This window comes from Accipiter gentilis, chromosome 33 (assembly GCF_929443795.1).
Source record: "Accipiter gentilis chromosome 33, bAccGen1.1, whole genome shotgun sequence".
In the NCBI taxonomy this organism is placed as follows: Eukaryota; Metazoa; Chordata; class Aves; order Accipitriformes; family Accipitridae; genus Astur; species Astur gentilis.
The window spans coordinates 12,628,815-12,656,811 of record NC_064912.1 but is presented as its reverse complement, the minus strand read 5'-3'; the positions used below and the strand labels follow the sequence as shown (position 1 = coordinate 12,656,811).

General features: G+C 40.2%; 1 protein-coding gene across 2 annotated transcripts; it reads left to right on the top strand.

Annotated features, from left to right (window-relative positions):
- Positions 1-27,983, top strand: TECPR1 (tectonin beta-propeller repeat containing 1). 2 transcript variants are annotated; one of them, XM_049791074.1, is made up of 25 exons: positions 1-84; positions 4,364-4,596; positions 6,306-6,488; positions 7,007-7,129; positions 7,786-7,911; positions 9,438-9,612; positions 9,709-9,809; positions 11,256-11,357; positions 11,753-11,898; positions 12,747-13,270; positions 14,119-14,264; positions 15,229-15,384; positions 15,917-16,066; positions 16,689-16,846; positions 18,163-18,290; positions 18,577-18,679; positions 19,370-19,466; positions 19,872-19,951; positions 20,280-20,336; positions 21,866-22,040; positions 23,259-23,394; positions 23,737-23,829; positions 24,556-24,662; positions 25,115-25,234; positions 25,902-27,983. In XM_049791074.1, exons 2-25 carry the CDS (start codon positions 4,366-4,368, stop codon positions 26,097-26,099), a joined length of 3,615 nt encoding a protein of 1,204 aa, XP_049647031.1. In that variant the 5' UTR covers positions 1-84; positions 4,364-4,365; the 3' UTR covers positions 26,100-27,983. The 2 variants fall into 2 exon arrangements, with proteins under 2 accessions (XP_049647031.1, XP_049647032.1); XM_049791075.1 differs by lacking the exons at positions 21,866-22,040; positions 25,115-25,234; positions 25,902-27,983.
- Positions 27,984-27,997: the final 14 nt, after the last annotated feature.

The following is a 27,997-nucleotide window of genomic DNA, read 5'->3' as shown; positions in this document are numbered from 1 at the left end:
CCCGCCCCTCCGAGGCGGCCCCCAGCGGCGCGGAGGCTCCTTCCGCCGGGAGCCGTGAGGAGAGGCGCGGCCGGCGGGAGGCAGGTGAGGGGCGAGCCCCGGGGGGGGGACGGGCGAGCCCTGGGGCGGGCGGGCGGGCAGAGCCTCTCGCTGTCAGCCCGTCCCGCCGCTGGGAGTGGGGCGGCGGGCAGGGCAGGGCAGGGCAGCGCAGCGCAGCCGCGGTCGGAGACCGGGCCGCCGCTGGGCCCGGCGCAGCCCCCGCCGTGTCCTGCGCTCCCCGGCGGCTCCCGAGCGAGCGGGGCCGTGGGGAGGTGCCGGCGCCTCTGCGCAGACACTCCCCCCCAGGTGAAGGCGTGCGGGGGGTCCGCGGGGCGTTTTCGGGCAGCGGGTTTCCACCGCCGCCACCGGAGACCCCCGCCTCCGTTCTGCGGGGGGAGCGGGCGCCCTGACCGGCCGCCATGTCGGCCCGAGGGCCGGCCCCGGCGGCCACCAGCACCCCCACCCCCCCGGTCCCCGCGTCGGGCGGCGCCCCCGCCCCGCGGGGGCTCTTAAGCCGGTCGGGCCTCCGTGCCCGGTGGGGAAGGCGGCGTGCGCCCTCCGCTGCCTGCGGCGAGTTCCGCTTTGCGAGGTTCGTGGAGCGGTTCGAGGGGTCCCCGCGGGTGTACGGCAGCGCGTACGGGCGTGGGGTGAGCTCGCCGTCATCCCTTGTTCGCTGGGAACGGAGGCAAAGCTGGTCCGTGCGCGTTTTCTCTTGGAGCGCGGTAGGTCCCGCGGGGCTGAAGCCCCGCGGGATCCGGCCACGGCCACGGTCTGAAGGCAGGGGCACCTCCCCCCTCCTGGGGAACTTGGCTACTTTTAGAATGTGCAGGGAGTCGGGATGTTTTTCTGGAATTCTGTAGCAGTCGGTGTTACGCCAGGCAGCCGGAAACTTTAATTGACAACATAGCATCTTCATTTAAAGTAGTTTTAGTTCTATCAGAAATTGCTTGGCTGAGCCGAGGGATGAGGAGGAATTCAGCAGGGGTGGATCTGATTTTCTCCAGTCCCCTGCAGATACTAGGCAGCTTCTGCATTCACTGAAATGCATGTGAGCCACAAACGCTGAGCATCCTTCAAAATCGAGCAACATCTGTCTTCATCTTCTGCAGCGCAACCAGTGCAAAGGGGCCTCAGCTGAAGTCTTAAAAGTAGTTTATAATCCCAAATGCATTTGGGATTTTCCCATAATTCTCCAAACGCTCTGTCTTGAAAGTTCAGAAGAAAGAATATGCAGAAACTCTCACTTACCTTAGCCACTTTGAGTATTTTAATCCAGTTGCATCTGCCTGGATTATTTTAATTCTGCCCCATCTATATTTTTCCTAACTTCATAATCTCTGGAACTTTCACTAGCTCTTTCTGAACTGTTCCAGGTACTCTTCTGCCTGCCTGGACTGTCATTCCAGGAATGGGCCTTCATTTGTGTATTTGCCCAGCTTTAACGCACCCAAGCATCACTTTTCTATATATCTGGCTAGGTAAATATCTTCATTGCATTATCCATAATGTTTCCTTTACTCCAGACTCACTGGCATTCTGGTTGATTAAGATTAAATGCGTAATATTTTCCTTTGTTATAAAGATTGTTTTGCAGAATTTTAAGTGCTAATACTAAAAGGCTTATTTTCATGGCCTTTATTTTCCCAGTGGTACACACATTATAATTTTCATGTCATCTTCACTTGGTTCCATTCCATTTTTTCCACATTATGTCCTTTTGTACTATCCTACTTTTACTAACGTAGAAAGGCAGCATATAAAGAAGATAAATGGATGGTCCAAGAGCAGACAAAGGCCGCAATGCATGCCTTCATATTCCCAGCAACAATGGAGAAAAAAAAAAAGTAAAAACTAGAGAATTCATCACAGTTATGCTGCCACAACTAATAGGAGAATTTTGCTTGTGACCTTCCTCTGGCCTCGGTCGTTCTCAGCTGCTATAAATTTTCTTCTTGTTATTACTTGTTAGTTACCTCCTGGATCCAGGTTTTTAGGTACTTAGCAGCAGCAGTTCTAGGAATCAAAGAATTCTGCAACATCTTCCCTGGGATCCCATGGGAATTTACTGTGCTGTTCTTTGACACTGGCCTAGCTGTTTCCAGATTCTCTGCAGTTTCACTTCCACTGTTCAGATACACTGTACAAGTTAATCTCTCTGTACCACTGCTTATTGTCAGTCAGAAAGCAGGCAGGCAAGTTTCCTTAGGCCCTTGTGTTGAAAGCACAGTTGCTGTTTGACGATGAAGAAGCAGTGTTCCATGATGACTCCAAGCAAAGATTTCTCTTTTCTTTCATTGCGTTGGATCGGAGTCCTCTTTTCTACCTTTTGCTACCTGGTCCCCCACTGCACAGCTACTCGAATTGGAGGCAAAGTTCAAAATACTCATCAGTAGTTCTGACTGTCAGACATACAGAACAACTGAAATTTGTTCAGTTTAATGGCACCCAGAAGGCCAAGTGACAGAAATAGGCTGGCCTTTCTTGACTTCTAAAAGGACTGGTGTACGCCTACCTCACATAAAATGCTGACCCTTCCATGAAGGGTGGGGCTGCAGTGCCCAGAAAATGGCAGGTTAGTGATAAAACTGGAATGGAACTCAACCAGGTCTCTGCTGTCAAGCCACACTCTATGTATACTTAAATAAATATCACACCTATGTATATTAAATAAAGATCAGATCCCAAAGTGGTCACCAGAGTGCTTTGGAAAGAGGTTTCCTGGCAGCAGTAGGTAATATGTCTGTGGTGGGTTGACCCTGGCTGGATATCAGATGCCCACCAAAGCTGTTCTATCACTCCCCTCCTTAGCTGGGCAGGGAAGAGAAAATATAACGAAAGGCTTATGGGTCGAGATAAGGACAGGGAGAGATCACTCACCAGTTACTGTCACGGGCAAAACAGACTTGACTTGGGGAAATTAGTTTAATTTATTACCAAGCAAGTCAGAGTAGGATAATGAGAAATAAAACCAAATCTTAAAACACCTTCCCCCCACCCTTCCCTTCTCCCTGGGCTTAACTTTACTCCTGATTTTCTCTACCTCCTCCCCCCAGCAGCGCAGGGGGACAGGGAATGGGGGTTGGGGTCAGTTGACCACACGTTGTCTCTGCTGCTCCTTCCTGCTCAGGGGGGAGGACTCCTCACTCTTCCCCTGCTCCAGCGTGGGTCCCTTCCACGGCGTGCAGTCCTTCAGGAGCACACTGCTCCAGCGTGGGTCCCCCACGGGGTCACAAGTCCTGCCAGAAAACCGGCTCCAGCCTGGGCTCCTCTCTCCACAGGTCCTACCAGGAGCCTGCTCCAGCGTGGGCTTCCCACAGGGTCACAGCCTCCTTTGGGAACCCACCTGCTCCGGCGTGGGGTCCTCCCCAGGCTGCAGGTGGAGATCTGCTCCACTGTGGACCTCCCTGGGCTGCAGGGGGACAGCCTGCCTCACCATGGTCTTCACCATGGTCTTCCCCATGGGCTGCAGGGGAATCTCTGCTCCGGCGCCTGGAGCATCTCCTCCCCTCCTTCTTCACTGACCTGGGGTTCTGCAGGGTTGTTCCTCTCTTCTCTGGCTGCAATTGTGCAGGGGTTTTTTTTCCCTTCTTAAATCTGTTATCCCAGAGGCACTACCACCATTGCTGATGGTCTCAGCCTTGGCCAGCGGTGGGTCCGTCTTGTAGGCAGCTGACACTGGGTCTGTTGGACACAGGGGAAGCTTATAGCAGCTTCTGACAGAAGCCACTCTTGTAGCCCCCCTGCTACTGAAAGCTTGCCACACAAGCCCAATACACTGTCCACGGATTAAAACTAGACATGTGCTTATGGAGAAGCTCTCTTTCACATCTTTTCATTTGCACCTGTGTGGCTAGGTTGGCATACACCAAGAGGAGGCTGAGAAGGAGATATCGTAAGATATCATGGCTTTGTGGAACGGAGATGAGCAGTGTATGTAGCACCACCAGCATTACCAGCTCTTGAGAGTGAAACTGCCTGCTATAAAATGGTCCATGCTACTTCATTTCACTTCAGTGTTGACTCCTGTCCTCAGCCTGCCAGAGCTGTCCTATTAATGTTGTGAGCTCTTGTAGGATGGACAATAGTGTGCCGCTAGCAAGGTCTTTCATGTGGCTTTTCAGAGCCATCTAAGAGGTGTAACTGCACAGCTCTGACTGAAGGAGATCTGTCTGCCAGCTTTGCATGGGCTCTTTTTAAAAGATCATTCTTTTCATCTTTATTTAATTTGACTGGTGATGGCTCAGAGCAGGACTGATCTACAGTAGGTTCAAGATCCATTTTTTAAAACTGTCATGTCCATTAATACCTCCTTTTTGCCTTTCAGACATGGCCATGCCCAGTTCCCTTTTGTGGGCTGTTGACATTTTTGGGAGGGTTTACACTCTGTCTACTGTTGGCCAGTACTGGGAGCTCTGTAAGGACACGCAGCTGGAATTCAAACGGGTCTCTGCTGTCAAACAGTGCTGCTGGGGAATAGCCTGTGATCATCAAGTATACACCTACGTGTTCTCGGCTGACGTTCCTATTAGATACCAGGAAGAAACCTATGAGAATCAGGTATGACATGTTATGGGTCCCTCTATCACACCACCATGTATTTGTGGCAGAAAGGAATGATAGCAAATCCATACATCAGCTGTCTCTGCATGTTCTTCTCAAATCAAGATTGTTTGGTTTTATTTGTTTTCTTTTCCTACCTGATATTTCTGAAGAGTATATATGTGCCAAACAGCAGGTTATTCTTTTAGTATTTTAATTCCCAAAGGAAGGTTATACTTCCCTACTCTTACCAAAAGCAATGCCAGTGTGTACTTCGGCCTGTTTTATGCAAGCCATTTCAGACTGCAACATTCACCCTTTTCACCTGATGTTTTCCTTTCCTTAGTGACAAATACACAATCCCCTTCAGAAAATGCCCAGTGTAACTTCCAGGCAACAAAGATACATTATCAGAAATATACTATTCTTAAGAAAATGCTATTTTTTAGAGTTTCAGAGACCTAATAAAGGCATAACTCTCCATTAAAGTACAATGTTTCCAGTTTTTTTGCATAGGAGTGTTAAGATGATCCTATATGATGTACTTCAAGAGGATGCCTTTAAAATAGTATTTTAAAGGAAATTTATCTATTTTGTTTTTAAGTTAACCAAAAGTTATTTGAGAGAGAAAACTGAAGGATTTTCTTGAGCACGTTTCTCTGATTTCTAACGAGCAATGGGATAAATATAAGTTGAGAAAAGACATTAACTTATCTGCATGGGTAAAAATACTACAAATTAATGTTATACATTATTTAACATTGATACAACTTTGCAGCCATTTAAGAGTGTTCCTTTTGTTACGTAAAGATGTTCTCTAAAAATGCAAAACTTTAAATTTTATTTTATTGTTATTTTAAAACTTTTGTTTTGTTTGTTCTAGGCTATGAAAAAATGGAAAGCAAAATACTAGAAAGCACAAAAGGAAATTTTCTGCAAGAGCTAACAACAACAAAATTAAACTCAAATAGTTTACAGATAATGTGCAAAGCAATTTTGCCAGATTCCTAGTAAAAGTAAATAATATTTTGCATAAAAATTATAGAAGGATTTTTGAACCAGTCATTTTCCACGTGCCCTAAAACGTAAGACAGTATTATATGACAAATTTTGCCAGTATGTCTATAGCAGGTAAGCGTGTGGGGAAAAAAAGAAAAAATCACTGCTGCATTGGCAAAACCCCTAGTAAGTTATTTGTTCTGTAACTGATTAAAGCCAGACTTGGGAAAAAACCCCTCTTGGTATAACTCAAGATACAGAGAAGATTTACTGATACAGTTATCTTGACATAGTTTCTGGCACAGAAGCTATGCTATTTTTCTAGTGTGGGCAGGATACTAATCGTCTTTCTCACAGGGAGTAGATTAGAGATCCCAAGGCCATCTATATAGCATTATCCTAATGCTGCAGTATCATGGTGCCATACATCACCAAAGAAAAAAAGCACTGTTAGTAGTAAAATACATCACCAGTTGCTCCTATTTATGTAGCTGAAAATGACTTGGTTGGGACTAGCTCTGCAGTCAGCCTTTCTTTGATACTTAAAAAAGCTTCCCCCAGGACTATGTTAGGTAGGGGCTTGCAGTGCGAACACTTTCTCATTCACCCCAGGAATTTATTCCTCTTCTACTGCAGAAAATAAGAAATGTATCATTGATGATTCCTTGTAGATGTCCAATGAGACGATGTGATGTCAAATAAAATATTTTATTTATTATTTCTGGCAGCGCTGGAATCCAGTTGGTGGCTTTTGTGAGAAATTACTGCCCAGTGACCGCTGGCAGTGGAGTGATGTGAGCGGGCTAAAACATCAGCAGCTTGATAGTTTCACACTGCCTTCACCACACTGGGAGTGGGAGTCTGACTGGTATGTGGATGAAAATATTGGAGGGGAACCAACAGAGAAAGGGGTAGGTGAACAACACCAAAAAGAGATCTATTCTGGGAATCCTTACTCTCTAAAATAAAAGGCACTTTTATAGAAGTGTAAAAGGTCTGTAAAAATAAAAGGCACTTAAATTCCTATAGCTACTTCTTTCTGGGAAATAGCTCAACTATAATACAACATAAGAAAGGATCTTGTTTGAAGGCTTTTGAAGTCTATATGAGCTTCTATAGAAGCTTTTTTCTTTTGATCAGGCCACGAAGTGCTGGCAACTGGATGCCATTGTTTTTTAAGATCTTTACTATGAAGAAAGTAAAATGCTTTACAGTGTCTTGTTTGTTCTGTGTATATCATGGAGAGGAATTTGGACATGAGTCGTAAATCATTCATGGAATTAGCTGATCTGTTAATCAGGGCTGTTGAGACATGCACAGTAACTTGTACTGTATTTGTAGGAGTGACTCTTGTGCAGGATTGCTCCGAGTTATGATTTCAAGCTTTCCTTTGGTCCTGATTTTCATACAAGAAAACCTCTGTTTGCAGGGCTGGACTTACGCCATAGACTTCCCCAGCACCTACACAAAGGATAAGAAATGGAATTCTTGTGTCAGACGCAGAAGGTGGATCAGATACAGGAGATACAAATCACGGGACGTTTGGGCGAAGGTTCTGAATATCTGATTTTCTGAAATGATCAATTATAAGCGCAGGGAAACTCATTTTTTATCACTGCTTTGTAGGCTGGATTCCTTGACTTCCAATGTGTAATTTTTGCAAGCATAAATGGAAAGCTGGTTTTTTTCATAGAAACCTGTGGTAATAAGGTGCCAAATCTCATAGCAATGCAGTTGGAGATAGATGCTCAGCTCCTTTGCAAATTTCAAACCAACTTTTTAACTTCTTTTGGTTGTTTGACAAAGCACTGTCTTTCGAGGTGGCACCTATCTAGCATCATTCACCAGCTGTGTCCTTTATCTGGATGAATAACTGTCCTTTAATAATTGTTGTTCCATTCTAAGAATGTACAAAACCTTTTAATTTGTGATGTTCCAGCTTTCCAATTCAAAGAACATCTGTATGCACTGTTCTGTGAGTAAAAATTTCCTTTAGTTAGGGGATGAAACACAGACTTCATGCTCTTTCAGGAGCGTTTCCCCTCTCTCTGCATGTAGCAGCCTTGAACGAGAGGAAGAATCTCCATGCTCAGCCACTTTAGTAAGCGATACGTAAACCAATCTGCAAGAAACAAGTTAGGCCACCAGCCAAATCACCTATCTATTTGCAGTGTCTTCTCTTCTCAATCTTCTTTCTCTTTGCCTCAGATTGTATCACGTGATGATCCAGATCAGTTGCCAGACCCTTTCAATGACATCTCCATTGGAGGATGGGAAATCACCGATGAGCCTCTTGGCCGTTTATCAGTATGGGCAGTTTCTTTACAAGGAAAGGTATGTGCGTGTTCCCAACGTTTTCTAATATAAATTACTACTGAAAAAAAGTTAAATGCTTTTAAAGCAAGGCAGGTTTGTTATGTCTTGCGTTGGTAAGGAAATACACTGCTTGTGCATCTGGCAGAGGATGTAAAAGCTGTTTTGGGACTATATTATGTAACAATTTGTGTTGTAAATGGAAGGGTTTAGTATCTCATAGGGTTCCTGTTTCATGGAAGCCTTAAACCTCTATAAACAGGTGAATCTTAAAAACTTGGGATGAGTAGTGTCTTATATCCTGAAAAATGCCCAGAATGCAGACTATGGCACTGGTAACAAAGAGAAGGAGCATTAAAACCTGATAAAGATTCTTGCAAAGCCTTGTGCTGTGTCTCTGTGGCAGAGTCAGGAATGGTTCAAGGAAAAGTTTACAAAACGGTTTTCTAAGACTTGCTGATCAGAAAATGGTAACCTCCTGACTTGGCAATGTGGAATCCAGCTCTGGAATGTTTTAATTTTATTTTCTATTGAAAACTAAACTTTCTTTTTTGTTGTTGTTTTTAGGCCTGCCATAAGGCCTCTTCTCTTTTGTTCAGTGCTGTAAAGATTTGATTCTTGCTTTCCTTCCTTCATCCTTAAAGCATGTATCTGACATTCCTTTGTCTCTAGATCTAACTTGTGGTCTCATAGGGAAGAATGTAAGACTTTTAACAGATAGTCTGAGATTTCAGTCACACTTGGCACTGCCTGGAGAGGCAAGTAATCTTGGTTAAATTGTTTAAAATAAAATTCCCTATGCCTTATACTTCCCAGTAATAAGTGACAAGCATCCCACTCTGCAGGCTTACTTGACTGACACTGTAAAATGCTTTCATCTCCCGAGTAAAAGTCCCCAGAAAAATAGAAGTATTTCTAAAAATGAGAATTTAGCACTCAGCAGTCATGTTTTGGACCACTTGTACAACTACCGCAAGATGGTTTCTATGTTTGACCTTCCTGTTTTGACTGATCTATAGAAAAGTGCACAGGCTGTAGGACCAAAACTAGCAAATGGACTGGATGTCACTGAAGGCTGCACAGAGAATGGAATTTTCTACCCATATTGTGGCAAGCTCTGTTCAGTGAAAGTGAGGTTGGGCTATCATCTAACAGTAACATTTTTGTGTTATATATTTGTTCATTCTTTATTTATATAACATGCCCTGAAGTACACTGAAATGTTTTTTAAATGTTGAAATATACACAGAACTTGCAGCAATAGGTTACTGTACCCAATCCAGATTTGCTTCCATCATAAAAGCTAGTCTGTAGAAAAGCCTCCTCCCTTAGTACATAAGGAAATAGTCTTCAACTGCATAATCAACATAAAAAAAAAACAACTTTAAAGGTCAGAGTGCATACACTGACTAAAAAAATCCTGTTGTTAAAGGAGGACTGTTCTTTCCAGTTTGTCTTCATGCTTGTCTCAATGGTTTCATTGTTGTAGCAGTATTTTTCTAAGTTTTGGGGTTTGTGTTGTGTTTTTTTTTTTTAAACTTGTCTAGGTATGGTACAGAGAAAATGTCTGCCATCACAATCCAGAAGGTTCCATGTGGTCCTTAATCACCACTCCTGGTGAAGTTGTACAGATCAGCTGTGGACCATATGACCTCCTTTGGGCAACTCTTTGGGAAGGGCAAGCTATTGTGAGAGAAGGAATTGATAGGAATAACCCTCAAGGTAAAGTTTGTTAAATTTAGCTGTAAACCCCTTTGAATTGTATAGTGTTGAATAAGAACCTAACCTACAATGCCTTCTGGGTTTTGTTTCTTGCAGGAATTTCCTGGAGTATTGTGGAGTCTCCAAGCTCTGAAAATGGGATTATGCATGTCTCTGTGGGTGTTGATGTGGTGTGGTGTGTTACAAAGGATAGAAAAGTAAGAGGTGTCATGCTCTGGTTCTGTTTTTTCTTCCCTTTTTTCTATCTATTTTTCTCAAACAGGCATGTAACTTTCATAGGAAACATTGGTGATTTGGACTCACTATCCCCATGGTTTGGAGAATTACAGTTCTCCTTGCTGTGTGTGGGAATGCCCTGTGGTTTGTGATATACATAGTTGTGTTTAGTTTAAGGAAGACTTTCTGCTTTTCTCTTGGAAGGAATTTTCTAAATCCAAGTCAGACAGGTGTGGAGGTGGGTGGAGATGTAATAAGGGGCCTACTTCTAAACGATATTGAGCATCAAAATTGAAGGGACTCCTAGCTGCTCAGTCTTGTTTCCACATGGTCTGAAGGTTACATCAAAAGCAGCATGAGGAATATTTTCACCTACACTTTTCTATATGATCCTATTTTTTTATCTTCCTACTGAAACTGTTTCTTCTTCATCAGCCTTTTAATGTAGGGGGGGGGGTTATTTATTAAGTGACATATCTGTTATGTGTATGTGTGATTACTTTCTTACTGGGGTTTTAACTTAGAATCATAGACTATCTCAAGTTGAAAGGGACCCATTAGGATCATCCTCACAGAGGGTCTTGAAAGTCTTGAAGTCTTGAAGAATGTGTCAGAGTGCTTTTGTGCTGGTAGCAATCAAATCCCTTCATATTGAATTCAAAACCATAGATGAATTCTATGCAGGTATAGCAGTTTTAAGTAATTGAGTTACTCTGGTTTAATGAGTTACTACTTGTCAGCTGAGCCATGGTAACAGACTGTGTCCAGCCTGCTACATCTGCCAAATAAAACCACTACAATAAATGTAGATAAGCTAGCATGTTTTTCTTCAGATCTGCCACAAGATAGTCAAGTACACTGTTATGTGATTCAACCAACAGCTTCTAAAGTAGCTGCTTGCCACTATATGCTAAATAAGGATGGAAATTTTTCCAGGTACCCAGCCCACAGACACTTTTGGATTTGTAAAGACTAATCTAAGGGGAGGCAATTCAAAGAGCTGTACCACTGAAAAGATCCCTCTGACAGTTCCCTCTGTCACCCTGCTTCTATTCTAGGGTTTGAACACAAGAACACTATTTAGAAGCCCATTCAGAGTGACCAAAAATAGCCGATAATTGACATGTAATAGAAAGTATTTTTCCAATGGCAGAGAAGCTAACTCTGTCACAGAAAGGCATAACAAAAAGTCTCCCTGTGGGCTGTTCTGGCTGTAGTTAGTCACAAGGACACACAGTCTGGATACTATTAAGAGAATTATTTTACCTTTACCTGATAAAGAAAAAGAACCAAGGAGGTAAGAAGCTTCTTAAGGCAATGTGGCAAGTCAGTATTAGAGATTAAGACTAATCCACTCAAGAAACTAAATTCCAGCTGTCTGCTTGCTAATGCAGAAGAAGCAAAATTTAGACTTATTGCTGTTGCAGGTATGGTTTAGAAGAGGAGTGAACTCACATAATCCTTGTGGAACAAGCTGGATTGAAATGGTTGGAGAAATGATGATGGTAACTGTAGGCTTAAATAACCAGGTAAGACAGCTGTATACCAAATATGAGAATATTTATGTTCCACTTTGTAGAGGCAGTATTCATATGTGGTGAGGACTGTCAGCAGTGCCAATATGGACAGCTGAACAAGAGGTCCATGTGCTTGAACTGCTAGGAAGGCATGCGTGGCTGAATTCTTCACCAGAAGATGAACAGTCAGCATGTCACTGTATGGCACATTCAGCTGCAAATGGTTTTCTCTGGATGGTACAGAATTTTAGACTGCATCTACAGTATCAGCATTAAGAAAGAACACAAAAGGAAAAAGCTGTGTCCAGCAGATTTTTGTGCTGTATTTTCCACCACTGCATCCTTCTGTAACTGGTATCTACCTGCATTCCATGGCATTTCCTTCACGAAGCCTTTTCCCTCCCTAGGTCTGGGGAATCGGCTGCGATGACAGAGCAATTTATTTTCGTCAGGGTGTCACACCAAGTGAGCTCAGTGGGAAGACATGGAAGGCAATTGTATCTGGCCGAGAGAGTGACAGATCTCAGACTGGGAGCTCAACAAGTCTGCTCAGGTACTTATTAAAATACCTGCTCAAGATTTGTATTCCAAGAGTTTCAATGCTAGAAGATTATTTCTTTACATTCAAGCGGTACAGACAGGGAGAAGTGTGGATGGCATCTCTAATCATTATGTATGCCAAAAAGCATTCATAGTTTTTGCCATTAAAATTAACAATAAGCAGCAGTTGTTGCACTCGGAGCAGAAACTGAAGCTCCCACTTTGAAATTCACAGCATGCTTGTAGTTACTATCTGGAACTAGTCTCTAATAAGAGAAAAATGTTACCTGTGAAATACTGTGAAGGAGTGTCAACTCTACTTAGGAATTATCCTTCTCTTGAATGTCACTATACATTTCCCTTCCTAGAGAGATTAAATCAGTAACTCCCTGCTGACTGCTGGCCTCTTGGCTGTGCAAGACATGCCAATGAAGCTGGGAGTGCTGTAGAAGCTACTTGTTTGAGTCAGAGTGTGCTCTTGAGTAGAAGCCCTCTCTAGCTAAGACAAAAATCATAAAGTTAATAATGGGCTTTAAAAAATCCTATTCATTATTTCATATCCAGAAAATGTGATGTTGCTTCAGTGTTTTCCTGAGAGTTGTAGGCAGCCGACACCACTGATCGTTTGAAAAGATCAATGAAAGATCATCCTATGTTTCAGATTTACTAGACTGGTCTGCCAGATTTGTGTTTGTTAGACTCTTTTCCCTTGATGACAGAGTTTGACCTTTGAAAAGAAGTCTGCTGTTTCTCTCCTAATGCTGAAACACTAGGTTGATTTCTGTATGTCTGTGGTCTTAGGCCTGTGCTAATTTATAATGTTTTCAATGATAGTTAATTAATTATCTATTTGTCCTTCAGTGCTGGCTGTTTCTTTACTGATGATATTCAGAACCAAACAAACGCGATCATTCAGGGTGATGCAGATACTTCCTCTGATACAGACCTTCCAAGTGTACCCATGAACCTTGCCAACACTCTCCCAATGGGAGCTGCAGCCAGCAGCAGTGGTAAAGGCTCAGGCGACCAGACAGCAGAAATATGTGCAAATTTGACTGTGGATCCCCTGGACTCTGATCAAGGAGAAGCTACTGTTGCTTCGACTAGTAATGAGAAAGCTAATCTTGAAATGCATAAATCTACAAACCCAAATCCTTCTGCAGAACTGCAGTGGACAAACATTGACTTGAAGGAGGCCCAAAAGCATCCAGTCCTCTCCGTCAGCACCTTTGCAGAAACATCCAGCCTGTCTTCCCTTGGCATGTTCTCAGTGGGAGCTGAAGAACAGTATGGAGCCGATGAGCACCCACTGTGGGCCTGGGTGTCTGGGGGAGGCTGCCTTGTAGATTTGCACAGCCCATTGAAATGGTTCACTGTTCCATCAGGTACTATCCAGTCACCGCAACAGACCCTAATTCCCAGTGCTCCCAAGAAAAATGTTGGTTTGGGGTTTTTTTTGAACAAAACCATGGTGCAAAACTTCTGATAACCTATTTACTCTTATTGCAGTTTGTTAATATACTCCATGTCTGAGGATAGTGCTGCATGTATTTAGCTGTACAGAACTTTGGGATTGAGATATATAAATGTAAAGGTGACAGTTCTCTGATTTTCTGTAAGAATTTTGTAAAATAATCTGTGTTGCATCTGTATCTCATTTTTAATTACACTGAAACTGCTACTTCAGGCAAAACCCATAATATCACTGAATAGTAAGTGAAAGCAGTGAAAAGGGCTCTCTTAAGAGATGCAAATGCCACAAATAACTGCCTTGGTCCTACCATTCCTACTGGGACAAAGTTAAGATAGAGAAATTACTCAGAGGCATTGTGAGTGGGAGTGCAGCTGATAACTGGATGCAGTTGGAATTTAGATTCTTGAAGGACAGTGGTATATAACAATATTTTCAAAATAAACCATGAACTGTGGCATCCCAGTATTTAGTAACAGCGTAACTCTTAATGCATTGTATTACTTAATTATCTTGCAGTTCAGTGATAAAACTTCCAACAAAGGTTATAGCTTTGAAAGATTCTATATGATCATCTAGTGATCACATTTCTATGCATCATTTATGAAGTTTGGCTATAAGACATTGATTCCAAAGTATAATAATTAGAGAAATTATGTTAGACTGGGTTGATTCAGTCCAGTGTTCAAAGCAGCATCATGTTTTACCTTTCACAGAACTGTGAAAGCTCACTGGAGTTTATTGGTTTGGGTTCTGTTCTAGGTTTGTCATCCTCTGTGCAATCTCTGTCTCTGTCTATCACTCCAGCACAGACAGCAGCATGGCGAAAGCAGATTTTTCAGCAGCTCAGTGAAAGGACAAAGCGGGAACTGGAGAATTTTAGGCACTATGAACAGGCTATTGAGCAGGTAAGCAGTGAGGACATTTATCTCTTGTCTACTAAACACATTTATCGATGCTGGGCATTGATAATACATTTCTGATGTACTTATCTGAACTTACTGTCAGCTTTATATTCTTGTCCTTATTTCTGTCTATGACAACTTTCCTGGATTATCAGTGTCTGAGCTCCCTGTAGGAAACTAGAAGCTTACCAAACACAGAGCAGCAATCTTTATCTAAAAATATTAGCTGATAGTTTTGTATAGGAGGAAACGAAGCACTGGTCAGCATTATTTGAGTACACTGAAACCTCAAATTTACAGGGAAATGTTGGCAACAGTGGAACATTGTATGAATTATTCCACCACAAGATGAGGCTTCTTAATTGAAACAATGACTCAAGTAGGTGAACTTTCCCTCTCTGTGACCATTAACGGATTAATGTAACTTGCAGAAATAGAACAATGATGCAAATATCAATAGCAGCACTTAAATCGCAGCATTTTTGTTTGATGTTCCCTTTGTTATGACTCCTTATGGCTCTTTTCAGATTCATTCACATTTTTGGTCCCTTCATTCCTAATTTCCAAATGACAGCTGGAATTAATTTCATTAAAAACACTTGGAGTCCAGGGGTTTAATCAAGTTTAAAAAGATTATGTCAAAAGCCTTTGAAGTCCAACCTTTAAAAAGTTGTGTTACAACAGGAGCACACTAGAGTCAATTAGTGTCTGTGTGCTACTGCATTCTTGCAGAGGTGAAATGTTAACACTGTACACACATGCTATTTCAGCACCTTTCTATCCAGTTTTGTCAGTTTTCATTTTGTCTTCAGCCTCCTGAATGCTCTGGTATACTCTGTTTCAGAATTAACTAATACGATACAGACTAACTTGCAGTAGGGATTTCTTGTGGTCACAAAAAATAGTATTCAGGAGAAAGAAAGTCATGCAGTTTCCTTACTCCTGTAAATTTGTGTTTGCATTGCAGTCAGTTTGGGTTAAAACTGGAACCTTGCAATGGTGGAGGAATTGGAAACCTCATAAATGGATGGATGTTCGAGTCGCACTTGAGCAGTTCACTGGGAGCGATGGAATGCGCGACAGCATCCTGTTCATCTATTACATGTATCATGAGGAGAAAAAGGTGTGTTCGGCTTGAGACCCTTGAGAGGGTTGCACACGGCAAAGGAAAACTTTTGAAGGGAAAACTGTTTTCTTAAGGGAGGCAAATTATGGTATGCTGCTGTTCTAAGTTTTGGGAACCAATTCAAATATAGCCCAGGGTACTAGCAAATTGCAAGCTTTTCTAAGCTGTAGCTATGTTAATACTATGTCAGAAATACCCAGTCAGCAGCCATCCACATTGCTTAAACCATCTGCTTTGCTCTAATTAGGAATTCTTTTGGAAGTTCAAAATGTTCTTGATTGTGAAGAAGGAGACAAGCTTGGCTGGCCAGGGTCTTCATAAATGGGGTTAATGAGTATGGGCAATAGGAATCAGAGGTAGTGCAGGACTGGAGATTGAGCCCCATTCCTTCTGCACCAGGAATTGATGCTTTGCTATTCTTGGCAGGAATGCCTCATTCATTGTCCTGAAGTGCAAAAACGCTGGCTCTGAGGAGGGTATATCTGAGTTTGCTTTACTCGCAAATTTTCTTTTGTGTGTCTTGTCTTAGTATATCCATGTGTTCCTGAATGAAGTCACTATTATAGTTGAAGTTCTGAATGAAGCCAAACACTCCTTTGCACTGTATACACCTGAAAGGACGAAGCAGCGATGGCCAATCCGCCTGGCAGCCACAACAGAGCAAGAAATGCATGACTGGGTAATTCTGAGAATTTTTCATCTCAAGCAATATCTGAAATAAAACAAAAGCTAGTCTCTGAAATCTCAGCATTACATTTACAGTATCTAGGCTACTTAGCTATTTTCACAATTTAGGTATTTAAAAAGTTTGTTCAAACTTATTTAGAGGCAGCTGAGACTTCCTATCTCCTCTGGAGTTTGCATGCTTTACTGATCTACAGTAAAACTGATACTGTTTTTCCTTCCCTTCCTATCTCCAGATACAGATTAGGCTGCAAATGAGTTAGGAGTTTAATTCAGTTAGTCTGTTCTTCTGCATTGATAGAAGAACTGTTATCTGTGGTCACTGTTGTAGAGAGTCTTATGTATAGGCAGGCAGGCATACATAAACTAAAGCAATGGAAGACCTGAAAGATACTTCATAATGATCAAATACTGCAAACCACATTGGTTCCAGTGATTGTGTTAATGATTTCTAAAACACTGAATTCCAGTGCCTTTGAGAAAAAGCTGCTAATTCCCTTTGCTGATTTGCAAGAACCTGCAAAGGTAAAATTTCATTTTGTAATACTGAAGTATCTATGGCAATTGTGTTCTCACTGTAAACGGAAGCTTTTGGTTCTCTGCTTCTTTTTTTGTAGCTGTCTTTGCTGAACATGTCCTGTTGTGAAAGCAGACAGATTCAAGGCCCTCCTTCTCACCATGCCATTTGGTCAGTTACTTGTAAAGGAGACATATTTGTTAGTGAGCCAAGTCCTGAACTGGAGGCCGGACCACACCTGATGCCATGTGATGAAATGTAAGAGGTTTCAGAAGCTGTTCTTTCTGCATGGGATGCCATCGAGCAAAGACTGTCTTTTCATGTCAAGTCAGTGGCTTTGATGGGCTGTTGGAGTGTATAGTACACTGCAGATGTCTGTCAGTGACAAGGTTAATGGCTGCCTTCATATTCATAAGTACATCTGAAGATATTCAACAAATCATATTTTAATTCTTAGATGCTGGAGCTATTCATGCGATTTCAAAAGCCTTTCTCATTGAGATCCCCCTTTTTTTGTGAGTGCATCTTTAATGCCATAATTATTTAAATTAAGAGATGGCCTAGACTAAAAGTAAACCTAATCACTGTAATTGTAATGTATTTTGAGCTTTCAGTTTTATCTGAGTTGGGAAATCTGAAATTCTGAGTCCTCCATAGTCACTACAGTGCAGGATCAGCTCCTTTACAGTTTCTATTACAGCTATGACAATATAGTACTGCAAACTCTTCAAGCAAAAAAATACCAGCCTCGGAACTGGTGGGTTAAAGGCCAATCTTCAATTTAAAAAATACCCCCAGTTTCAAGTTACTTGCACAAAGTGTATTTGAATAATACTCGAGAGATCCTTTAGTCCTTTTCCTTCAGGGCAGAGCACCTTCAACATCTGGCAAATCACAAAGCTGGTGTGCTCTTGCATCTTAATTTTGGGGGATCCATGACCTAGATGATCTCCTGCCATTCTGATAACTAAAATACTCCTCTGAGATCTCTATTTTCCCCATTCTTCCCCAGAAGAATACCATGGCCAACTGGCTGTGTAAAGCCCCAGAAGAGGATTAACCTGCAAAGATTAGGAGAATAGGAAAAATTAAAGCCCTTGTTTTTACTGAGCTCCATAGCAAATACGTAAATCAATCATTTGTTTTCTTGTTAGATAAAGGCAATTCCTAGATTTAAAAAAATGAAGATGAAGTTAAAGCTGAGGCAGTTGATGGCCACTAAGATGTAAAGATTCTAGCAAGATCATCCTAACTAGTGTTTAAAAAATAAATAAATTTTATATATATGTAAAAAAACCCCACAAGCCATAAAATAAAAGGAAAGTAAAATAATTCAAAGCTTGAAAATTCCAAATGGAGGCAGACAGGTTCCTTCCAGCTAACTTTTCAGTAGTTGTTCAAGGGGAAGTGCTTTCAACTGGCAACTGCCTTCACTTACAGATTGCTCAGAGGTTTAACAAACGAGCATATAAAGTTGTGTGTCTTTAAGATTGTTGAGTTGTAGGAGGGGAAGGTGCACATTCCTGATGGATGTGGTGCAGAGTAAATGTAAAACGTTGTCCTTTTTCTGGCAGGTTTTGGCGTCAAGTTGGAGGTCATCTTCGACTGATAGAGTGCAATAACCGAGGCATAGTGTGGGGCATAGGATATGATCACACAGCTTGGGTTTATACTGGTGGATATGGAGGTGGCTTCATTCAAGGTATGGATAGTTGGTCTACTGCGGTGTACACATTTCTTACTTATCTTCCTGATTGGGTCAGCTATTCAAGCTGTTTCAGCTGTCCTTCCTTTAGCTTATAACTAACATGTAGGGTTATACAGTGAACAGGGCACACATCAGGAAGGAATTGGTACTGCAGTTTTATATTTGTATTTTCAGCATAAGAGTGAGAAATAGGATAATCAGCAATATTACTGTGGCTATTGGAATTTAAAATGTAGTGTCTTTAAGCTTTACTATAATCCAAATAATTTCTTTCTCACAGGACTGGCCAGTAGTGCTGATAACATTTATACACAGTCAGATGTGAAATGCGTTTACATCTATGAGAACCAGCGGTGGAACCCAGTCACTGGCTACAGCAGCAGGTTATTTACTCAAGTTATTGTATTTGTTTACTGTAATTTTTTACTACTGTCAAATGAAACAAAGGGTTTGTTCTAGCTTTTCAGAATAGTTATTACAGTTACTTTATTTTCAGTCTCCTCCAACATTTGTTGTTAACCTGAGATGGAAGGAGCAGAGTTTCTCAATTTTGTAGATTTGTAATTATGAATTCAAAATGCATTTATAGCAAAACATTACAGATTTGTGCTTTGTGAGTGCACAAAGTGTGCCTAATTGCAACATCTTGCATTACTAAGGCCATACAGCAAAGTTCTTATTAGGATCTATATATTCATATACATATTGTACTAAACACATTGGTTCCTTGAATAGTGTATCTGAACAGAACTATTGAAAAAGCATGGAAATATATGGGTGTCTATGCCAGAGAAACTCAAGATTCACCTTCCAATCTTAAATAGTAGTGAGGAATATCACTCTACAGAGAAAAGTTTACATCGTCCTCAAGTTTGGTGTAACTGGATGCAATTGTACAGATTCTTTCCCACTATCCTCATCACTCACATGGTATTTCTAAATACAGAGATTAATGACAGAAAACCGATTCGTGTATGAAAGCAGGAAGTGCTACAAATAGGCTTTTCTTCCCCCGCCTTTTAAATTCACTGTTGTAAATGACCTTGCATTCCTTGTACACTGTTTCACCACAGAGGTCTGCCCACGGACAGATACATGTGGAGCGATGCTTCTGGCCTTCAGGAATGTACAAAAATCAATACCAAGCCTCCTTCTCCACAGTGGTCTTGGGTAAATTTTGTCTTAAAAGTCTTTTTACTAAGAAGGCAGGGCTTAGCAAGTAGGATACAAGACTTGGGCTCAAGTGACCCAGATTTTCTTCCTGGATTTATTGTAATATTTAATCTTGGTTTCCCCACTTACACAATAGCAATAATCTTCCATAGTCAAAAGAATGTTAAGCATTGAGTGGGATTTTTTGTTTAGTGGGACTTAGACTTCTGTTCCAATCCTTCTCTTCAACTGAATTAAAAAGACTTGGGAACTTCTGTATGAACTTATATTGCAAGTACAAGAAGGTTTTTAGCAAGTCATTGCACTCCAAAGGGTGGAAGGGAAATAGCGGAAGAGGTTATTTTTATTATACATTACGTGTTGATTGTGCTTGTTATTCTTATCGTCTCCTTTTGACAATAGGTATCCGATTGGTATATTGATTTTAATACTTCAGGTGGAACTGATCGGGAAGGCTGGCAGTATGCAGCAGACTTTCCAGCGTAAGCAGATACCTTCTTCTACCTAAAATTCTAGCAGGCAAATGCCATGCTTAAGTCATCATTTCTTCTTGTTTACTATTTTGCACATTAACTGTGCTTTAACAGGGACAAGTATGCCTTGATTTCCCCCTTTGTATGGGGATACTAACACTGAAATTTGCCGGGGAGGTAGGGCAGCAAGGTAAGCTTAGCAAACTATAGTTTCAAGCATTTTAAAGTCAGCAGGCATGTCTGGTGGGCAATTACATAGACAGTGCTCTCAGGCTGACAGTGACATCAGAGATGCTCTGACATCCTCATGAACACCTATTTAAATCTGTTTTGGTAGGTCCTACCATGGTCACAAGACAATGAAAGACTTTGTCCGACGGAGGCGCTGGGCAAGGTGAGGAACTAAGATATAGATACATGTTTTTAACTTGAATGCTGACTGTTCCTTTAAAGTCTCCTTTAGTTATGAGGGGAAGAGTCTTATCACCCAATCAACAAAAGCAATAGTGAAGAAACCTGCAATAAATAACCCATCTCCAGTAGAGAAGCTGATGATCTTTAGCATTATGGCTTTAATTTTAAGACTTTACAGGTAGATACCATGTTTGATTTCGTGGGATCTGTAGATAAGTCAGCTAGTTATTCTCTGTATCTGATTTTCCTTATGGTAAATGATTAAGGAATAGTAGAGTCTAGGCATATTAGTACATACTAGGTCACTTGTAACAAGTGGTAATGTATTTTTTATATTAGTAGTTTTAACATATGAATTGCACATACTGCATACTAAGCAACAGATAATCCCAACCCTGTTTAAGTCACAGTACACTATATTCAGGTAGAACCTGGAAAACAGCAAACTGCCACTATATTCTAGTCTATTCTGTTAAGCAGGTAAAGTGCATTCGCTGTTTTTGCAGCTTTCCTATGCTTTCTGTACTAGAGTATCTAACAGCTATACTAATAAATTGCTGTGAACTTAGTTACGCATTGTTCCATTTGTTATTGAGACTATAAGGCTAGTATTTCGGTCCTTGTACAAAAATCTTTGAAGTAAGGTCCTGAAGCATCAAACTGTTGTTCCAGGATATGCACAACACAAAAAAAATCCAATCAATCACAATAGTGACTTGAAATAAAAGCAGCAACTTGAGAAATACCCTCAAGCTTAAATATTTCCTCTAGTTTTAACTATCAATTGAAGATTGAAAACAAATCGGGAACAGCTGAGGGCTGGATCTGGTTTTTCAGAACTGGAGAAAGGAGGAATGTCTGGAGTTTTTTTAGGATATTCTTCATACACAGAAATTGCTGTTGGGATGATAGAATCTAAAATAGTTTCCCTAATAGATAGCACTACTTCCTTGCAGCTTCCACAAAAAAAAAATAGACAAATTCCCAGAATGATCTACCTCCAACTCTTTAATTTAGAGCTGCCTTATTTCTGCCTACCTCAGGATGCTACAAAATTTTCTAACAGGCTCCACCAAAAAACTACTTATAAAATGATTCCCTTAACCAAGACACAGGAAGGAATGAACCAGATGTGAAGTTCTCTCTGCAGTGGGATTCTCAGCTTGGGAACAAATACTCATTATCCAGCTGTTGCCCAATGAGTTTTAGAGAGCTAAGGAGCAGTGTAGCACAAGCTGCGGACTTCTTAGGTGGCCTTGGTTTTGTAAAGTAACCTTTTTAAAAAAACAGAACTTTTGAGAAATCAGTAGTAGGTCAAAATTCAAAACCTGATACTAAACATGGCTGGTTTTTGTAAACCCTTTTCAAATTAAAAATATTAATACTTGTTGTACCTACTTAATGAAAAAACTTCAAGATTGTTTGCACCGAAGTCGTCAACAGACCGTGAAACAAAATCAGTTATAGAAAGTACATACATCTGATGGGTTTGGGTTTTTTTTGCTTCAGAAAATGTAAGATAGTCACCAACGGGCCATGGCTGGAAGTTCCTCCTGTTACCCTGTGGGACATCTCCATAATTCCCAGTACAGATGCAGATGGTGAAGAAGCAGTAGCACTGTGGGCAATCGGTGACAAAGGAGACGTGCTCTGCAGGCTTGGAGTGACACAGCAAAATCCAGCTGTAAGGCTCCCTGTTTGTTTTTTACTGCCTGATTGATGTATTTAACGTAATTATGCAAGTACATACACACAATCATGCAGTGCCCTCTCTCAAAGCACCTTGTTATTTTTTTTCCCTTTTATGTCCCAGATTTGAAAGTCCTTGTCCATCAGCTGTAACAGAGTTTGCTGCCCACATTTCTTACAATAGCCTTTCTCTTGCATAATCTATCTTAGCTGGTGCCATGTCACTTGCAGGAGCCCCTCTCAGCCCCTGTGTATCTTCTCGTGAAGCACTTCAACTTTCTGCACTGATAGCTTAGTTGCTCTTTTTTTTTCTTTTTTTTTTTTTTAACTTGTTGATATTGTGTGTATCCCATTTAAATGAACTGCTGAGGTATAGGGTTTCTCTAAAGTAAGGTCTCAATCTAATGCCTGTTGATATTCACAGGAGTTCGGCCATTGAATTTTTTGGGCCTGGAACTGACTCTGCTTATTTTAGACAGGTGGGCCTGGACTAACCTACAGATTTGACTTTTTTACGGACTGGGACAGAAGTAATGAACAAATGTCCAGTAAAGTATGGAGAAAGGGACAAACAGTCCCAGTAATTTCAGTAGGAATACTTATTTCCTACTAATAGACACATGCTGAAACACCAAATTAGGGTTGATGTGCACTGATTTTTAAGCCATATTTACAAGAAGGAAAAAAATCTAACAATATACTTTAGTGGAATCTGGACAAAAACTGCAAGAAGTTGAAAATTTATAGGAAAGATATTTTTTTTTCCCTTCCTGTTCAAACAGTTACAGTAGCACAGATTTGTAAGGCACTGCAACAGCAAGAACTGGGATACTGTGTCTGGAATCTGAAGCCCTGTATCAGTTGATTTTTGTGAGACTATTGCTCTGTGCAATCAAAACCAAGGGATTATTAAAAAAAAAAAAAAAAAAAGGCTCTAGCCCAGCTATTCAGAGACAACTAGGTGCCTAAATTCCAGTGATTTCAGCAGAAGAGGCCCTGTTATAGTCCAACATAGCTATTTTCAAAAAGTTATATATCCAGATATCTTTGAGGACCAGGGACCTTTTTTCTGTTCGGTTGTAAAGTTATGTAAGAGTTATTCTACAGAATCTTTTTTGCTCTCTGGGTTTTTTCCCATTTGGTAATAATCAACAATATTTTGTTGTGGAGTTTTTAACCATTGCTTCACAGTTCATCTTCCATGATTTGTTAGGGAACATCCTGGCTGCATGTGGGAACAGATCAGCCCTTCATTTCCATCTCAATTGGAGCATTTTACCAAGTGTGGGCTATTGCTAGAGATGGTTCTGCCTTCTATCGGGGTTCAGTGTCTCCAAAAAAACCTGCAGGTAACTACTTAGACTTTTTTTAGTACGGTCTTTATCTTATACATTGTGTAAGCTCAACTACAATGCCATGTATGAAAAAGACAAATCTGTTTAGCACAGTCCTTTCCAATAGCTGTGCAAAACACTGCATATGAAAAATACTCATGTTATTATAGTAGTTAATTTGCTCTTCACTTGCATGATTTCGTTTGTTTCTAAAAACAAGCTAGTAAAAATAAATCAAGTGTAGTGTCATTCACAGCTTTCTTGCACAGCTATGTATTTCAATTGCAGACATTTCCAAGACTTCTTGTACATAATTCCATTTTCTCAATGTTTTACTCAAATATTTCTGACTTTTAGGTGATTGTTGGTATCATATTCCTTCACCTCAAAAACAAAAGTTAAAACAAGTCTCAGTAGGACGAACATCTGTGTTCGTGTTGGATAAAAATGGTAAGGATTTTAAAAAATTATTTATCAGTGTTACAAAAAAAAAAATCAGTATACATCAGATTGCTTTAAAAAGGAGAGGCTAAGCCAAAGCTTCTGTGGACAGATTACTGTTGCTCCAAGAGGAGTAATATATCATATTCAAAGAGATGGAGTAGGCAGCCCGCTTAATGACTGGTTTTGAAGACATGGGTTGTTTTATATCTGATAGTTCCCTAGACAGCAACAATCCAGCATCTATGCTATTACTTTGGGGTGGGGGGAAAAGATAGATGAATCTTAAAGAGAATTGCATGGAAGGATTTGTCTGAAACCCTAGAATAAGCAGAACTGAAGAATACCACGTTCCTGTTACAAATCATTGCAAGTTAAATAATGAAACATCCTTTTGTAAAAGAAACAAGCTCTTAACACCAGTCTCCTTCAGAGATCTTAATCTCAAATTTGTTTTACTTCTCTAGTGCATAGTTCTTTATATGAACATTTTTCCCCAAAAAATTTTACAAAACAAAGTATTTGCTGGTTTCCAGAAAAGTTACAAGGAACAACTATAGAAATACAAATTCCAAAGTAGGAACTTCATTGTGTTTCACTGTAACACATTAGTCAAAGCCATAACACATTTCCATAGAACACAGAAAGTATTAACTACTGATTTGTTATGTTGTTTACTAGCACTGTATACAAAGCAGACATCCTGAGCTGTAACTGGGACTATTTATTTTATAGGCAATCTTTGGTACCGGCAAGGTATCACACCAAGCTACCCTCAAGGATCTACTTGGGATCATGTGTCAAATAATATCCGTAAAATGTCTGTAGGCCCCCTGGACCAGGTGTGTATTAAGCTTCCTTGTATCTCATTAGTTTATTAAAAATTATGCTTAACATACTTTTGTAATTAAATTAAATGTTCTTCAGAATTATTTTTGTTCAACTTAATTTATTCCACAAGGTAATTGTCTAAATGCTAGAATCCTGATAGCAAGACAAGTCATGCCAATGAAACAGTGATACAGCCAGCCCTTTGTTGTAAACAGCCTTCTTAATTTTTTTCCTTTTTTTTTAAATGAGGCTATTATATATATTTAATCTCTTTTCTGCCAAGTCTTACTATCTGGCAATGTTTTAATTGTAACACTGGTATCTAGTTGTTTGTTTGGGTGTCTCACTGATTAAATTAGAGCAGTTTTGGCCTATTCAAAGCAGTCAAACAGACTTAAAACTTTCATGTCTGGGAAGAGCAGCATGAAGAACACATTTTACTGCCTCTCTCTGCTTTCTTGAGCTCTGGGTGATAGCTGACAAAGTGCAAGGAAGTCATAGTTTGAGCTGTGGGACCGTCTGCCATCGGACTGGTGTTCAGCCAATGGAACCTAAAGGTCTCTCATGGGATTATGGTATTGGGGTAAGTGCTGAGTGCGTAATACTGCCTAAAAGTTATATATCCAAGTAGCCATGGGCATGCTTAGAAAGTGACATTCTGCTCCAGCTGGCAAGCTTTCCAAAGCTTGGAAAGGAAATTGACCTTTGTTCTTCAGTTTTAGGTTCCTCTTTTAAGTTAATATAATGGGTTATGCAATTATAGCTGGGAAATAATTTATTTGCATTTGGTAAGTATTCATTTTAAATAGGTAATTTAAAAGTTATAATGGAAAAATTAGTAAAGTACCATTTTTTAAAAATTGATTCTGAGTCTGCACGTGATTGTTCCTCATTGTTGCTCCCCGTATTACCCTCAGTGTTTTGAGAAAGACTATTTCAAGGTTTTGGCCCCTTTTAAGTTGGTGGAAAACCTGCAGTGGCTGTTACGAATGCCTGACCCTACTAATCTCCATTCCCTGTAATAAAAATAATCCTCAAGCTTACTACCTATATACCTCCCTATCAGGGAAGTATGTTGTGTTTTGTTTTCTTTTACAAGGAGCCTTTTTTTCTGATTCAGCTCAGAGCAGGATTACTTTCCTCATGAAAAAAATAGTATAAAACTAGTAGTGTACATAAAGCATCACATCAGATACTATAATCGTAGGGTGATGTTTCTCCTTTTCTATTTCTTTATCAATCTTTTATAGGGTGGATGGGAGCACATTACCGTCAGAGGAAGTGCAACTGAAGCATCTAGGGTTGCTGTGCATGACATTTCTGAGGAAAACCCTGCAGTATCAAAGGATTTAGAAGATGAGGAGAATAAAGGGAAAACAGAACGCTCTCAAAGCCCTCTGATGGTCAGTGAAAGTCAAGAACTGGACAGAAATGCTGCTAATTGTTAAGTTGTCGCCATTTACATGTTGCAAACAAGCAGCAGTCAGTATAATTTAAAAAGAAACTAAATGTCTATAGCCTGGAGAGAAAAACATGACCTTTTTGTGCTACTAATATATTTTACTGAACTGGAATTTGCAATTGGGGTATTTTAAATACTGATTTCTTCTACTACATCATGTGTAAAATGTGACTTGATAGAGCTAATAGTTTTGTCAAAACAGGCAAGCTTTTTAGCCACAATGTATTTCTGACCCTTTACCATAGCTGCTACACCATATAAATGTGAATATCTTTGCAGGTGATCGCTACGTTTACTGGGTTTTTTTACGAATATTACAGTTCTCTTCCCTACATTTCTCTCATATTCACACACCTTGCAGACTATTCTCTAAATACGTATTTGAGTGGAGATGAAGATGTCATATCAATTTCAATGAATTACAGGCAGCTCCAGTGATCTATACTGCAACCATAACTGGTCCTGATTGTACAAGCATTTATACGTGCACATAACTTTGCTCATGTGAGTTCTGCTTATATAAGCGTGTATTTCGGTCATGCTATTCTTGCTCCCATCAGTAAAATTAAATTCTGTACAACTCAGCACAGGGTACAGTTACCAGTAAGGGCCCATTTTTGCTATCTTTGCTTACAATGAGCAATATCTTAGTTGAGAAGTGGAACCACTGCTTTCAGCAAGACTATGTAGAGAGCATGGTCCTATTGAGTCTGACTAAAGAGTGACAAAATCTCATTCTAAATTGTCAGTCCAGCTGGTGGTAAATCATGTTTTGTCTCCATCTTAACTGAGGAGGTTAATGAGGTTGGAAGGCACCAGACACTTGAGGAGTTAGGCTGTGTTCCAGATCATTGCAAATTACACTTTCATAGTATAAAAGACAAGAGAAGGTCTTAAATAAGATTCTGACTTCACAGCGGTAGGAATGCAAACCAACTTCGCTGATAGCACTGGAGTTTGCCAACGTATACTAATGTGGGTTCAGAATGAAGCTCTGCTCTTCGAGTAAGTGATTGATTCATCCCTTCTTCCAACACAAACCCACCTTTTATTCTCAAAAAAAGCTTTTTTTTCTGGTCTTTCTTACCATAATTTGACTGTGGTGTGAAATTATTATTTGAAATCCAGTCCTTGAGAATTGCTGAAAAAGCCTTCTCTCCCAGTAGCTTCAGGAAGGCACCACATTTTTCTCCTGGCAGCAGTTTACAATCATTTTATCTCTCTGTGTGTGACTATATATGAAGCTATTTTTATATGATGAGCAGTGTGGTGTGGTCTCAGTACTGTATTTGTAGAAGTAAAATTTATGTTTGCACGTATTTAAAGAATATATTTGGTATTTTAATGCCAAGGAAAGCACTGTTTCCAAGTCAAAATGTGAATGAAGAGTCAAGATGCTTTACTGTTTAAAAAAACCTGTTGATCTTGCCAGTATGTGATTCTAGATTTCTGGTTTATACATACCTTGTGGGAGTACCATAAATAATGTGTTTCCACTAATTACTGTAATAGGTTTTGCATAACTTGCACAGTATCTTGTCCAAATAAATAACTTTATCACACATATTTTTAGAGAATGATTAGGATTGTGTTTTCTCTGCATCTTATAAAAAATATTTTTTCTTTTAATTGTCAGTGTTTATGTATCCAAAAATCAAACTGATTTCATATAATAAGCTTTATAATGTACCTTTGCTTTTTTCCCTGCATTGCCAAGTTTCACTTACTTTACTGTAAAAAGCTGGGTTTAAGTGAGAAGATAAATTATAAGTTGAGTACTAAATATTTGCCTTCTGAAACTATTATTTAGAAAATTATTTAAAAACATAGTGTCATTGTTATGGCTAAAGTGACTTTAAATTGAAACAATTTTGAAAAATAAAA